This window comes from Octopus bimaculoides, chromosome 7, assembly GCF_001194135.2.
Source record: "Octopus bimaculoides isolate UCB-OBI-ISO-001 chromosome 7, ASM119413v2, whole genome shotgun sequence".
Taxonomy (NCBI): domain Eukaryota; kingdom Metazoa; phylum Mollusca; class Cephalopoda; order Octopoda; family Octopodidae; genus Octopus; species Octopus bimaculoides.
In genome coordinates, this window is record NC_068987.1 from 75214374 (window position 1) to 75231556 (window position 17183).

The 17183-nt window shown below is 37.6% G+C and overlaps 1 protein-coding gene across 1 annotated transcript in view; it reads right to left on the minus strand.

The window, feature by feature from the left end:
• LOC106878146 (THO complex subunit 1) overlaps positions 1–17183 on the minus strand; it is a 54974-nt gene that overhangs the window by 17537 nt on the left and 20254 nt on the right. Inside the window, exons 14-18 of the mRNA XM_014927271.2 lie at positions 16091–16191; positions 3869–4000; positions 3095–3178; positions 1581–1728; positions 566–659 (exon numbers count right to left, since the gene is read on the minus strand). Coding sequence (XP_014782757.1) covers positions 566–659; positions 1581–1728; positions 3095–3178; positions 3869–4000; positions 16091–16191 — 559 coding nt within the window. The remainder of the gene's footprint in view (positions 1–565; positions 660–1580; positions 1729–3094; positions 3179–3868; positions 4001–16090; positions 16192–17183) is intronic.

The window sequence follows — 17183 nt, forward strand, 5'->3', positions numbered from 1 at the left end:
GATGGCTAAGTAAAAAAGTGTCAAGCAGTCCAAAGAACATGCAGAAGAGGAAGACCAAGGACAGGTGGGAGGAAGTGGTGGAAGCTTATATCAAGAGGATGAAATTCATGAAAGGAATGACAAAGAACTGTGACAAATAACAAGTCATTGTGCTAAAGAAGAGATGTCCAAACTATATAAACATAACAAAAAAAAAAAGCACATAAAATGATGACAATTGGCAGAAATAGTATTGGGCTAAATGCTTGATTGTAAATAGTTTCAATGCATATTCCAAGTTCAAAACTTGCTTGAAGATGACCTTGTATCTGCAGGGTCATTAAAATAAGTGGCATGTATAGAAGTGAATTTCATCTATTAAACCATTCCCTGCAACTTTACAACCTTTTAGCAATGTAAGAAATCATTATTACAGGGGAAAATCAATAAATAAATGACCATGAACTATTTAGTTGCATCCACTTATGTTCTGATTGCAAATCCTGTTTAGGCTGACTCCACTCGCACACTCCTCACTCAACATTCTTCTCTCTCTCTTTATCTCTCAGTAGAAAGGATAACTTACTGCCATCATTCTTGATTTCTTCCCCATCATCCGGAGAGGGAGCCTTTATGTCTTCTTCTTCTCCAATTTCAGTCTTCATTTCTTCATGTGGCGGCTATTTGGAAATGAGAACATTTGATCTTATATACCTATATACATACATATATGTGTGTGTGTGTGTGTATATATATATATATTATTAAAATTATAATTAAGGGTATCTAAGAGATACCACCATGCTTGAAATAGCAGTCAAAATTTGACTCTAAAACCACATTAAATGTTCATACAGCACCAGGATGTGGTTTTAGAGACAAGTTTTGGCTGCTATTTTAAGCATAGTGGTATCTCTTAGATACCCTTAATTATAATTTTAATAATAATTATTACCTTTTGAGGTTTTTATTCCCATGCTGGCCACCTGATAAGATCAGTATTTTAAATAACGATCTTATCCTTATTTATATAAATTTATATATATATATATATATATATATAAGGAAATAATTTATTCTCAAATGCAGAATAATGCTAATATAATAGCATGAACAGGATAAATTATCCATATTTTTCAGAAAAATCTGTCAGCAGCCAGATATATATATATATATATATATATATATACATACAAATATAATTTCAAGTCCACAACAATGTCGAAAATGAATATATACATATGAAAAAACCTCAGCAGAGCTATGTTATTTGCAGTATCAAGTGTTGGGGGCTACAATACATCACAAAATCAGTATGAATTTTGTTCTAGCGAATTAAGATGAAAACTTTTAAGCCTAACTCATGAACACAATGATAGTGGTAAGATTTGAGCATTTAGGTATGTAATTAGTAGCCCAGCAATTTAACCTGACAGCTATAACGACAACAATGGCCTGCAAAGCATCTGCCTGACACTCAATTCCCATCAGTTGAAAACCAAAAAAGATGGTTATAACGAAAATAAAACTTCTTATTGCTCTATCTAAATACACTTTAATAACCTGTTAAAAGTTTAGGAAAAGTTTTCTTTAATGCTTACTGGCATCTCTTTGGCTAGTCTGGTGACCATACTTTCAAGATAAACAGGTAATTCAACTGCTGGCTGGGGAGCATGAGTAAAGAAATGAGGACTGCGACGAGCCAGTAACCTGAGTGCTTTCCACTGAAACACTTGATCCTTGACCAACCTGGAACACAAGTAGATCATAATTATATAGATTTATAATATAATATTATACAGTTAGCTATATACTGTACAACAGATACATCAAGATATTGATTGTATCTAGTACATCCTATTGTCACCCTTTCTGCATCACCATTCATCATTCTCTCTACCCCAGGTCTCATTACACTCTTTTATCATCACCTATTTTTATTACTTCCAATCACTTGATCACTCTTTCTAATATTCAGTGCCAATGTTACCTCTCTTCCATTGATCATTCAAGCATTGTCATTATTTGCACCTATAGCACCTTCTTACTTCATTTGCTTAATTTTCCTATCATATTCTACCTCCAGTACTCTCTCGCTTCCATTACTACCTCCTCTCACACTCTCTTAAACCAATCACTGATTCTCTTGTCCTATTCTCCTCCCTCCACACATATAGCTAAGGATTAGTAACAGGAAGAGCATCCAGCTGTAAAATATTGCCTTCTACTAAGTATCCATCAAAGCTATGCCAACATACAAAAATGTGTGTAAAATGAACGAATACATGTGTGTGTGTGTGTGCATGTTTGGGCATGTGCATATACACATAACACACACAAATTACATGGCTTTGTACAGTTTTATCAAGCCAAAGCAATAGTGAAGACACTTGCTCAAAGTTCTACACAGTGGAATGGAATCTGTAATCATAAAGTTGCAATCGTGTCTTCACTTATATAGGGCTGTACATACACAGCAACAAACATAAACACACATATTGTAAGAATCCCTCATTCACACAGATAAGAGTGCATACACACACACACACACACACACAAATACATGCATTCACTTACAAACACACATATATCATCATCACCATCATCATCATCATCATCATCGGTTAACGTCCGCTTTCCATGCTAGCATGGGTTGGACGATTTGACTGAGGACTGGTGAACCAGGTGGCTGCACCAGGCTCCAATCTGATTTGACAGAGTTTCTACAGCTGGATGCCCTTCCTAACGCCAACCACTCCGAGAGTGTAGTGGGTGCTTTTACGTACCACCGGCACGAAGGCCAGTCAGGTGGTACTGGCAACGGCCACGCTCAAAATGGTATATTTTACGTGCCACCTGCACAGGAGCCAGTCCAGCGGTACTGGCAACGAACTCGCTCGAATGTCTTTTCACGTGCCACTGGCACAAGTGCCAGGAAGGTGACGTTGGTAACGATCACGCTCAAATGGTGCTATTTACGTGCCACCGGCACGGAAGCCAGACAGCTGGTGCTCTGGCAAATGTAAACAAAAGTCGTGTGTTCATAAACACATGCACACAAACACACACAAAAATCCAGATATGAAGCACAAAGAGAAAACAAATCTGCTCTTACTTGTATTCGTCTTCAACCATTGCTTCAGGGTCAGACTGTTCAATGGCATCAGCAAAGAAATCTTCCAAAGTTGGCAAGAACACTCTGCAGAAATGGCAAAAGATGATTGAGGTCAATAGAAACAAAGATGAAAGGGGTCAATACAATACATACCCAGAGGTTAGGTAGAGTCTACACCATTAGCTATTTAAGGTGAAAATTCTCACAATGTTTTGGTTCTTCCCAAACAGTTGTTTAGAACAAACTCAGTTCTGATGAAGCTGACCTAGATTCAAAGATTCTTCAGGTGTGACCCACCTTTTATTTGAGAAGTGACTCACAAGCACCTGAGATTGTCATAGAGATAGAAGAAGTAAAAATCAGGAACTGCTTGTCTATGGGTTAGAGCCTGTAACATGTTGGTGAGTGAATCTTTGTTGAAGTACATCTGACATGAAATTAAAGTCTTTAGTGCTGCCCCACCAACCCAATAAAGGGTCATGGAGCAATATAAATATGAGAGGGTGCTGAAAAGTTCCTGGCTTTAAATGTATCGTAAAAGGTCTGGTTGGAGGCCCTACCTTCCGAGATCTTTTACAGGGCTTAGAAAAACTGAAGGACCACTGTCATAAGTGTGTGAATCTGAGAGGGGAATATGTTGAATAAAATCATAATTAACTAATCCTCCTGTGTTTTTGTTTATCCAAAGCCAGGAACTTTTCAGCATCCTCTCCTAAGTAAAACTTTACTATAATTTGGTCCCAGCAGATGTTGAAGATATGAAATACCACTCACCTTTTCTCTGATTTGCAGGCTTCTGTGTTGTCTGGACATAGATTCCATAATCGGGTCAGCTCTGGACTTCCCATTTTGATCAACTTCCCTCCACTTGCTATTAAGTCACTTCCAACACTCTTCCTCTTTACTCTGTGTAATTATATAGAATAGATAGTAAGGAGAGTCTTTTGGAATCAGCACATGACCACAAATAACAGGGATGAAGAATAAATAAGAATTAATAAGTCAATAAAATCGACACCAGCATGTGACTGGTACTTCATTATCCAGAATATATATATATATATATTGAGATTTTCCATATAAGCACAAAGCCATAGAGTTTGTGAGGAGAAGAAAGACCAACCAATAGAATCAACTCCAGTATACACAGTACAAATACACTACACCAAGTACAGCACCCAATTACTAGCAGAGAATATCTTACATTGGCACGATACCATACATCTTTAAAATTTTTTAGCATTCAGATTACTCAGTCAAATGAAATGCTTATTCTATTGAATTAATCATGCATAATCCTGTAGCTTCAAGATTTTAATGATGTGATAGTTTATATTTAGAATGATATTTGTAGGGTAGATGCAAGAGGCAGGATCTGGCTGGTTTAAATATAAAACAGGTAGGATATTTGGGTCTGATGTGGCCAATTCAAATGCTAAAGGGTTAAAGAAGGAGTATTGATTCAGATACATAATTTGGTTTATTTATTTTATCAACCTCAGACGGAAGAAAAATAAAGGTAACTAAATGCGTCAAGGTATTTAGTCAAATCTGCTATAATTTCCCTTTCAGACACAAGCATGGCTGTGTAATTAAGAAGTTCATTCTGCAATCACATGGTATTAGGTTCAGCCTAAGGTTAACCAATGCTTTGTGAGTGAATTTGGTAGACAGGAATTGTGTGGAAATCTAGAGAGGGAGAGAAAGAGACACACACACATACATATATATATATGAGAGAGAGAGAGAGAGAGAGAGAGAGAGAGAGAGAGAGAGAGAGAGAGAGAGAGAGAGAGAAAGAGTGTGTGTGTATCTGTTTATATATGTATATGTATAGCAGTAAGGATTTCTGTAGCAAAATTTTATTTAGAACACAGATAACAATATATTGACACATAATTTACAAAAACAGTAATAAAAGAAATTGATACAACTGCATGCAATGAGCTTGCCCCCACATACATTTGCATTGAATCTTCATTGCTAATAGTGGATTGGTACAAATAATGTGAATCTATTATTTCATCCAATCCATTTTCTAGGAAAGTAATGATAATAGTGACGATGATAATGAGGATATAATAACAATAATCCTTTCAACTACAGGAACATGACCTGAAATTTTGGGGTAGGGGTTAAGATGATAACATTAATCCCAGTGCTGAACTGGTATTCATTTTATCAATCCTGAAAAGATGAAAGTCAACCTTGGTGGAATTTGAACTCAAAATGTATGGCCAGAGAAAATGCAGTGAAACATTTTGTTCATCATGCTAATGATTCTGTCAGCCTGTTGTTGTTGTTGTTGTTGTTGTAGTAGTAGTAATAATAATAATAATAATAATAATAATAATCCTTTCTACTAAAGGTACAAGGCCTGAAATTTGTGGGGAGGGCACTAGTCGATTACATCGACCCCTGTGTTTCACTGGTACTTAATTTTTTCAACCCCCAAAAGGATGAAAGGCAAAGTCATCCTTGGCAGAATTTGAACTCAAAACATAAAAGCAGATAAAAAAACCCATTAAGTATTTTGTCCACTGTGCTAAAAATTCTGCCAGCTCATGAGGGTATATTACATAAACAAGGTCACAAAAAAGTGCGGGGTTTAAAGAAATGAATGGGAAAATGAAAGTATATATGGACAAAAATATTTTTAAATGACCTTTGATCCTGGATTATTTGGACTATCGAGGGAAAGTGCCCTCTCCCTGCAGTCATTCTCTGGCCTTCAGGCATGTGCTGAGTGTAACTTCATTCACTTGGGCCATGTTCACAATTCTCACAAATCTTTAAGACCTCTATCTCCATCTTCACCATCTTTTCCAAGTGAAATGGGAAAATGTTGGAGAAGAGCTTGGCCAAAGAAAAAAAAAATGTCTGTCTTCAGCCCTTTTAGTTACGTCAACCACATAACCATTCTCACTATAACCACAAGTCAGAAGAAAACTGTCTCTCCTTCCTAGTGAAAGGAAGCCAGTAAAGTAATCTTCATGATGAACATGGTTGATAGCCGGATCCATCCTGCAAACACCAAAATAGCAGTTCGCGAAACTCCACAAGTCAGCAATGCTTGGACATTGAAAAAATGGCTGCTGAACGGTTTTATTGCACTGCTCAGTTGAAGGTACTTCCATGCCTGTGGAAACTGTCTTCTGTCTTTAACTAGCAATGCTTTCTGACAGTACTCTCAGGCCAGGGATTTCTAGAAGTTATCTATAATCCTCTGGCCAAAAGTCTTCCAGAACAGACCAGCCAGTTGCTTTGTCTGAATGGTGGAGAGCTGTGAGCACCTAACATTACTGAAGTCAGATGCCTAGTCTTCATCACTTGACACAAGTCTGCATCTCCATCAGATAGACAAGCTATAGTAAAATATGAACTGAGCTGCTCACCACCTGCTTAATTGATGCCCACAGCCTCAGTACATGTCTGTACTTCATTAACCACTGCATCTTGAGCCTTGTATGTAGAGGGTGTTGATGGCAGATGGACTGCCTAATCAGTGGAAACAAGATGCAGAACATCAGAAACTCCAATCTAGATAAAGAAAAACTGGAGCAATGCACAAAAGTCAGGTGGTAATACTGGAGGTGATGTACCTGTTGCCACCTCTCTGGCTTTTCAAGAATACCTTTCTTACAGCCCATGTCTGGATGAGACTAGCTACCTTTCTCATAACCTTGTCCCAGTTGCTAACCACATCGAGATTTGGATCAAACCAAACTCCAAGCAATTTAACCAGACTGTTAATTCAGCACCTCATCAGAAAACATGGACTTGCTTCTCCAAGTGCCAACCTGAAAACCTACAATTTTGTCTGAGTTAAGTCTTATGCCTGTCACTGTGTTGTATTCCTTTACAATCATGCCAGCCACCCGAGCCTCCATAGAGTCTGACACCGTTACAGTAATGCTGTCCACGTTTGCCAACAAGGCTCTCCCATATATTAGTTTGAATAGGATTACCCTCATTACATCCAGTTTCCACAGCAGTATCTCCAGACCTGTGAACTGATGCTGCTATACATCAAAATGATCCAGCTTCTGAAAATGGCATGAAACCAGCTGTCTAGAGGACAGCTCTCAACAATGGTTGACACAATTAAAAACTTTAAATAAATCAAAACTGATCAGATCTTTCATCAAAGTCAGATTTGTTACCCACTTTCCCTATTATGAATTAATTTAACCTGAAGGTTGTCTTGAATGGATCCACTTTGGATTACACAGGTTTGTTCTTTCCCAACCAACTACCAACAAGCACTAGCCTCTCCATTAGCATCTCATCCCAAATCTTAAACTCTACATTCACCAGAGAATGGGCTGGAAATTATCATTTATGTTTTCTCTGTTCATGACTTTTCTCAGCAACACTACTACACCTCGTCTCACAAAACTGTGAACTTTCCCATTCCATTGCCAGCTGCAATGGAACTTAGAGGACAAATCTGGTGTACATACATAAAACTCATAGGACAGACACTTGCCACCAATCATATCTCAGCTGCTATAATTAGCTTTTTGCAGCCCTCTATATCTTTTGCCAACAGATGTAGCAAACTGTTGAGGTAAACACTAAAGACATTCTCTACATCTGTTCCAACTCTCCTCTTGTGAGAGACCAACCACCTATTGTTAATGATACTCCATCCCATTAAGTCCTGATTAACTAGTTTCTAATCTGGTTCCTGAAATCTTTCTAGACCAGGTAAGATGCAGTAACTATTTTTATGTCTAGATCCAAATTGAAATCGAACGAAATTCGATGACTGGCACCCATGCTAACCTTCCTTCATTGAACACTAAACTCTGCTTGCGAAGACCTGTTGGGGCAAGTGAAATCGAAATTGAACCAAATTCGATGACTGGCACCCATACCGGTGGAGCGGTAACAGCACCATCCGAGCAGAATCATTGCTAGAGCAGCTGTCTTAGAAAGCACCATTGGAGCGTGATCGTTACCAGCGTTGCCTTACTGGCACGTGAACAAAACATTTGAGTGAGGTCATTACCAGGGCTGCTGGATTGACTCCTGTGCAGGTGGCACGTAAAAAACACCATTTAAGCATGGCCATTGCCAGTACCGCCTGACTGGCCCTTGTGCCAGTGGCACATAGAAGCACCCACTACACTCTTGGAGTGGTTGATGTTAGGAAGGGCATCCAGCTGTAGAAACTCTGCCAGATCAGATTGGAGCCTGGTGCAGCCATCTGGTTCGCCAGTCCTCAGTCAAATCGTCCAACCCATGCTAGCATGGAAAGCGGATGTTAAACGATGATGATGATGATCCAGAAGTTTCCTCAACAACACTGCCATGCTAGTTGATCTGAGTCAATTGAAAGCATTGTCCAGAATGTGGGCTAGCAAGTGTTTCAGAAATCACAGTCTGGTTGATGGTCTACATCTATGTCTAATGACCAGAGGTGGTTGAGCAAATAACCTTGCTTCCAAGTCTGCCAAATGCCACATGAATTTCTACATCCCACTCTGAGTATGACCATGTCTATCAGAGAATAGAAAAAGGAACAGGTCACTCACCTTGGATCTTGAATGAGGGTGGGCAATCCAACCTTCTCTTCAGGAGGAGTTCCTCAAAAGACCATATGTCCTCTCTTTTTCAGAAAATTCTGACACTACATGAAAATTTATCCTTTAATGCTTGATAGACATTTGCAGATATCTTTTATAGTACCCTATCTTTGAGCTTTGGAGATGCATACCACAAAAACCCTCTCTTGTTTTCTATTCATCTTTGAGTTGTTTTCATATGTATTCCTATTAACTCACTGTAGTTTCTGTTTATAACAGTGAAGTCAATGGCATCCATTTTTCGTGTATATGGCTTTTGTTGCTGTTCATATTCTTATTGTTTCTTTTGGAGATTGGCTGTTGTGGCTTTGGGCTTTGTTATTTTTAGTTATTGATGCTGTCTTTGTGGTTGTGTTGGTGAGTGAATAGTTTTCAGGTTCTTTGGCATTCCATCTACCTTTCTGTATTTATGTGGTGGAGCTACCAGCATTTGTTTTTTTTTCTTTTTCCATTTTGGCACCTCTAATAACATGCCATGCTCCAGTCTTTTCTTTCTTGTCACCTGACAAGAAATTGGAAGAGAGGATGTTGGTTGGTTAATGAGTGAGTGTATGCATTTATGTTGGTGCTACTGTTGTGCTGGAGAGTAGAGCATTCCAGTAAAGCTTCCTATTTCAAAGGTGGTGGTGGCGGTAGTTATCCCTCTGCTGCACTGGTAGTTGTTTTGGCATGCACTGCTGCCCTTGCTATTGGTGTTGTCATTGATGCCAACACTGTAGCATTGCAGCAAGGACATTTGCACATCCTTCACTTGTGGACAGGAAGCTCTTGATGGGTGATGCTACTGCAAGTGTAACGTCAGGGTCTTCTGCCTTCTACCACAATTCTTATTCAGTCTCTTCTCCATGGAAATAAGGTCAGTGATCTTTGCATGTCTTCATGGGTAAGCAGCAGCTAGACTTCTATTCTGAGTCCTGCCCAGTTCTTACAGGAAAGAGAGGGAACAGTTGATTCCAAGTTTGTAACTTCTCTACACTCCTCCAAGACAACAAAGTATTTGATAATCATTTCATATAGCGCATTGCTAAATGTTACATTACTTACTAACCCATATAAGATGGCAATAATACTTCTTGGAGAAGCATACATGTGTGGCATTTTTTGTCCCCTTTTCATTGAGACTTAGGGCCACCATTCTATATTGCCTTCTCTTTCTTACGTGCAATATACAACCTCACATACCCATCATGCACTTATCAACTTGTGCTAGAATGCAGGTTGTTAACTCAGTATTTTTCTAGATGCATTTGTAGTCAGAGTTCTCTTAGCTTCTCTTTCTTTTCTGTTAGTGCAAGAAAGTCAGCTCACAACTAAGCAATGTTTGTGTGTCTGCCTAAACTCTACTATTGGAAAGCAAATGCTGCATCCACACTTGTGAGTTACTTGTAAACTATGCTGCCTTGTTTATGCCAGCAACCCGGATGATGGTATAGGTGATGTTGCTGTTGGTAATAGCTTTGAAATATTTGTCTCCACTGATGGTGGTGGTGGTGGTGGTGGTAGGGATGTTGTAGTTGCTAAGAGACATAATGGTGTTGCTATTAGCATCATCATCCATCATAGAAACAGAAGTTGTGCTGCTGGAGGTTCTTTCTGGTGATGGTAGTTCTTCCAGGTGACAGTGGCTTTTCTAGGTGATGGTGGTTCTTCCTGGTGATGATAATTCTTCCTAGTAACAATGGTTCCTCCTGATGATGGCAGTACTTCATGGCAACAGTGGTTCTTCTCAATAATGGTGGTTCTTCCTAATGACGGTAGTTCTTCCTGGTGCAGGTGATTCTTCTTGATGATGCTGGTGACCATTCTTCCTGCAATATTTGGCCACTTTCAGTTGGTGAAAGGTGTTGTTATTGTAAAAACTTCTGGTGTTATTCATCTCAACTAATAGTCATCATGACACTGATACCTTTAATTGCTTTAGCATTAACAGCATCACTGGCTCCAGAAGAGAAGCCAGCAATACCATTCAGTTTCACGTCATCAAACTGATTCTCTTTCTCTCTTTCTGTCTTATGTTTTTCTTCAAACAATATTCTTAAGTTGGAATCCATCTTTTTCACAAAGAAAATAGGAATTTTTCAAAATCATGATGTTAGAAATAAGCAACACTCTTATGGGGGTGTCATCACAACAAAGCAAACTGCATCAAAATAAATTTGTCAGTTTTTTTTTTTCGCAAATATCAGCAATAAACACTAGGAATAAATTCCCATTCAGGCAAAAGAAAAAAGAAAAAAAAAAAACAGCAAAACAACCCCCAACAACTTTTGTCAAAACTAAGGCACTTGAAAATCAATAAGGTTTTTTCTATAGAGACAAGAAAAATAATAATAACCCTCGCTACTATGGGAATAAAGCATGAAATATTGGGTTGGCAAGAAAGTAATTTTGGTTTTTTAGTGTGAAATAAAAGTCATTTTTTTTCTCATACAAAGAATGAACTCTAATCAATTATATATTTTACATTTTGTTTGATGACCTTTTGCCATCTTCATGATTCTGTGCTCATAGAACCTCTAGTTCTTATCAGCCAAAAACTGAAGCAAGTGCAATTTCAGATCATCATTATTGAAAGCTTTACCATTCAAAGAATTTTGCAAACTTCGGTTGATTTCATTGTGTTTGAGATGCATGTCGCAAATATTGATCTGTTGTGTTAAGTGAATCTCTTTCAATTTATGTGGAACCCAATGAGTCCAAGATATTTTAAGTGATTTTTAATTGTTGTATGTGATATATTTAACCTCTGCAATCTCTTGCAGTTATATGACAATCAGATTCAATTATGGCTTTGATTTGGTCATCATCAACTTCAGTAGGTTGACCAGAACATTGGTCATCTTTGAGTGAAAAATCTCCAGAACGGAACTTTTACACCATTTCTGACACATGCATTCTGTTAAGCAATCAACACCATAAACTTCACATATCTCTTTGTGAGCCTCAGCAGTTTTCTTGCCTTTACGGAAATAAAAAAGCAAAATATGACAAAACTGTTCGTTTCTGCACTCCATGTTAAAATTGACACTAACAGCTGTAAACAGAATTATGCACAATTTGCTTCTAAAGCAAGCTAAAAGTAGTGGCTATCAAATGTCAAAAAGAAAAAAATCATAACATTGACAAAAGTCACTAAAAAAAAAAACGTAAACTCTCTCTATTTGCGAAAAACAAAATTACTTTCTTGCCAACCCAATATTTGTAGAAGATCAAATCAATTACAATAACTTCAGTGTTCAAATGGTGCTTATTTTATGGACCCCTGAAAGGATGAAATGCAAAGTTGACCTCAGCAGAATTTAAACTCAGAATGTAAAGACAGATGAAATGGCACTAAGTGTTTTGTTTGGCATGATAACAATTTTGCCAGCTCAACACCTTACCAATAATAATAATAATAATAATAATAATAAAAAAAAGCAAATTCAAACTCAGGAGGATTTGAACTCAGAAAATAAAGGGCCAGAACAAACAACACTAGGCAGTTTGTCTGGTGCTTATTTGAGTCTACCAATCCACTGCTTTCCCCTGCGCCTTTGTTAAGAAATCATAATAATGATGAATTTTTTTCAGTCAGATGATTAAACTGACCAATATCTGATTAACAACAACAACAACAACAACTATTTCAAACTTAGGCATAAGCCTACAACCTCAGGGGTAGGGATAGTTGATATCATCAACCCCAGTACTTGACTTGTTTTATTGATTTCAGAGGGATGAAAGGCAAAGTCGACCTTGGTGAGATTTGAACTCAGAACATAAAGAATCAGCAGAAATACAGCAAGGCATTTTTTTACAGACACTCTAGCAGTTCTACCAGCTCACTGCATTGATAGTTTCTAACAAAGGCAAAAAGAAATCTGGAGGGAGAGGAACAGTAGATTATACTGACCCCAGTAATTGACACATTATTTTATTGATTCTAGAAGGATCAAGGATAAGTTGAAATTGGTAGGATTTGAACTTGGAATGTAAAGACCTAGTACAATTTATATTCTTTAATGAGTCTGCCAATAATTGGAATGGTGGCAAATTTATATCTTACTATCTTATTTCTGTTGGTGTGTGTTCTATTTTGGAAAAGGACTATTTTTGATGACATAAAAGATGTACCCCACTATCAACAACACATCGTCGTTTAACGTCCGTTTTCCATGCTAGCATGGGTTGGACGATTTGACTGAGGACTGGTGAAACAAGATGGCTACACCAGGCTCCAATCTGATTTGGCAGAGTTTCTACAGCTGGATGCCCTTCCTAATGCCAACCACTCCGAGAGTGTAGTAGGTGCTTTTACGTGCCACTGGTACGAAGGCCAGTCAAAAAAGTTTTTAGACAAAATTAGTTTATAGGGAGCCTAATTTTGCATATAGCACCTGGGGCAATTATTTAGCTAATGAATAAATGCATTAGCTACTGCAATTATTATTATTATATGCTAGCCATATCAGCTAAAATACAGCTGAAGGGTACAGAAAATATAAAGGAGAAATTCAAAACAGATTTTCAAAACATATCGAAAGAAAAAATTGGTGAGAAAATTCACTCCATGGCTAATATCTTGTAAGGTTTGACAGATTGAAAAACAAACAAGGCTCAGACACTGAAGGTTTGACGTTAGCTACAGAAGACCAATGTTTAACCACAAACAACTTCAAAGATGAAAGAGTAAAAGAAGTTGCTAATGTTATGCACAAATTATAGCGCAATGAGATGGTCAAACATGTTCTCCATCTACCAATTCCTTACCAAATGTGAATATATATACACAGATATGATAGATTTGGTAGCAATGTTGACTGAACCATATGCCAGCACTTAAATGAAAACAGACAAGAAAGGGTATAAGATATGAACCAATCTTGGCACATGACGATGACCTAGTTCTAATCATTTTGGATGTGTCTATTCAAAGTGACAAGGAAATCAAGGCAAACTGTTCAAAATTAAAAATGAAGGACTGGAAAGAAAATATGAACACACTGATAGACATCACAGTCCGCTTTGGCTAAAACATTGCATGGGAAGAGGTAGAGAAACTATGCAAATACAAGGATCTTGAAATAGAAGTAAGCAAGAGTGACAGTTATAACACTGGATATGATAAAAACAATGTGAGCAAAAACATAGAAGCCATACCAAAACTTTGGACTGTGTTACATACAGTTCAAAAAGTAGCTCTGTTAGGTACAGTTCACAATCTGTGCAACATATTTTCAGCTCAAAAGTACAACTTGAAATAGCACACTCTCTGCACACAGCACATACCTAACCACACATGCTACATACAGAACAGAACATGTACTATACATGATCTCCACCTAACAACATGACAACACACAGACTCCTACATAACTAATACCTGACATTACAACACTAACAACCGCACACTTCACTTTCTACGTAGTCTCAGTTCATTAATGCCACACAAACTATACATAATAACCACCTATCAGCATAACACATAACACCAATCAACAGTAGATATGAAAAATAATCACCAAACAAAACAATACAACACACTCTGCACATACTGTACATGACAGAGTAAACACTGAAATAGCACCAGAAACAACAAACTAATCCCCATTATCATCATCATCATCATTTAGCATCCATTATCTATGCTGGCATGTTTTGGATGGTTTAACCAGGGTTGTTAAGCTGAGAGGCTGCAACAGATTCCAGTCTGATTTAGCATGGTTTCTATGGCTGGATGCCCTTCCTAGCACCAACCACTCCAAGAAGTAGTGGGTGCTTTTATGTACCACCAGCATGGATACCAGTTGCGTGACACCAATATCTGTCACGACTATGAGTTCACTTGGCTTGATAGGTCTTCTTCTCAAGCACAGCATATTTCCAAAGGTCTCAGTCATTTGTCGTTGCCTCCATGAGGCCCAATGCTTGAAAGGCACTTTTTACGTGCCACCAGCACAGGTGCAAGCTACACGACACCGGCATCAGCCACATTGCTTCTGTGAGGCTCAAAAGGTGCTTTTTACGTGCCACTAGCACAAACAATTATATTTGACATAATATACTAACACAAGTCTATATCTCCAAAACATAATGCTATGCACATCTCAGGAACACAGAGGTGCAGCTGGGAGATGTAGAAACTTACGTGAAACTGTTGAAACAACATGTCTATGTCTGTTTACCAGTCATATCTTTGTGTAATTTTGAAATATTCATAATCTTAGTACCACATCATCATTCAATGTCCATTTTCCCATCTTGCATAGAACAGACAGAATTCACTGAGGTAGATTTTCTGTGGCCAGATGCCCTTTCCTGTTCCCGATGCTTACACTTAAAAATAAGGTAATATTTCTCCATGGAAGACAGAAACAAACAATATCACTTGTATGATGGTGATGTTCGTTTACAACTTAAGGAAGGGAAGAACTCATCAGTTCTGTACCAGCACGCTGAGCAAGAACATAGAGGCTCAATCAACAACATAGAAATTAAAATCTTATCTACACATAGCAGTGATGCAGCACTTAGACAAATTACTGAAGCTACACACATAATAGAAGAGAAACCTAGCCTGAATAGGAAACTAGAATGGAACACTAACACACACCACTAACAAACCACAACATGACATGTTACCCATAAACCAATAATAATATGAACAAAATATAATACAATACATAGATAAACAAATAGAATTAAATACTACATACGTTAACAAAATTTAATTAAACACAAAAAAACAAAAACAAAAAAAAAACAGTAGATAAAAAAAACAAAAAACAAACAAACAAACACACACACATGAACAAATAAATAAATAAGAACAAATACAAACGAACACGTATTAACAGAGAATATAGGTGATACAGACACTCCCCATACACACATGCACTTACAAAAGACACAGACACATTGAAAGACACGCATGCGTAGACACATACAATAGGAATACAAAATACAAAATGGCTGATATTTAGCAAGGTGAGACACACATAAGAAAGAAGGAAACAAAAGACCACTGATGAGGTCACAGAAGTGTGACGAAAGAACTCTGGCCGAAATAAGATTAAGATTAATGTAATATAAAGCTGAAGCAAATTAACACCAAATATACAGTGCATGTGTTTTTATTGGCTAAACTGGCAATATGACCATCCCCAAGTACAACAACACACATATATATATATATATATATATATATATATATACACACACACACACAACCATTATATGCAGCAGATATAGTAAAGTAAAATTAGACCTGAGTAATACAAGTAAATTTTGAAACAGTGAGAAGAAAACTGAAAACTCATTAATATGCAAAGCAGGCAATGATTTGAAAAGCTTGTGCGACAATGGCTCCTAGCACAAAATAGTTACAATGTAGAAGTAATACATAGAGTAAACATCAACTTACTTAGTTTTAGGCCTTATATCACCAGCACTACCATGACGTTCAAATAGCGGACAACCTTCATTTTTCCAGGCATTCCAGTTCTCTTCACGTCTTAATATATGCTGCCAAATAAATTAATTCATAGGTAGTAATTAGATAACAAATAAGATAATGTATTTCTAAACAGACCTTAACCATTTAGTATTCAAACTGGCCATATCCAGCCCAAATATTCTCTCTGTATTTCCTGTTCAAACTGGCCAGGTCCAGCCTCTTACATCTATCCAACTCTGTCATTCTAAAAATAAACAATCATATCACTGAAATCTCAAAACTATGAGATAATTCACAATTAATTCAAAGCAATGTCAATAAATAAGCCTTACATTTGACAGAATAATCTGAGTGCTAAAGGGTTAAATTAAGTATCATAAATGGTTGTATATCACCATCGTCACTTAACATCCACTTTTTTTATACTTGCATGGGTCATATGGAATTCGTTGAGACAGAATTTCTACACTGGATGCTCTTCCCGTTGCTAACCCTCTCCTGTTTCCAAGCAAAGTAATATTTTTCTATAGCTAGACATGTCTCTCATGGAAAACTAGAAACGAACAACCTCGTTTGTATGACAATGATGCCCATTTACAATCATCATGATATCTAGACAAGGACACACATAAACACAAATATTTTTATATATATACACACACACATTCATATATATACATCATCATCATCGTTTAATGTCCTCTTTCCATGTTGGCATGAGTTGGATGATTTGACATGGAGCTGGCAAGCAGGAAGTGGTCTAGACTCCAACTGTATGTTGTGGCATGATTTCTATGGCTGGCTGCCCTTCCTAATGCCATGTACATATATATATCATCATCATCATCGTTTAACGTCCGCTTTCCATGCTAGCATGGGTTGGACGATTTGACTGAGGACTGGTGAAACCGGATGGCAACACCAGGCTCCAATCTAATTTGGCAGAGTTTCTACAGCTGGATGCCCTTCCTAACGCCAACCACTCAGAGAGTGTAGTGGGTGCTTTTACGTGTCACCCGCACAAAAACGGCCACGCTCGAAATGGTGTCTTTTATGTGCC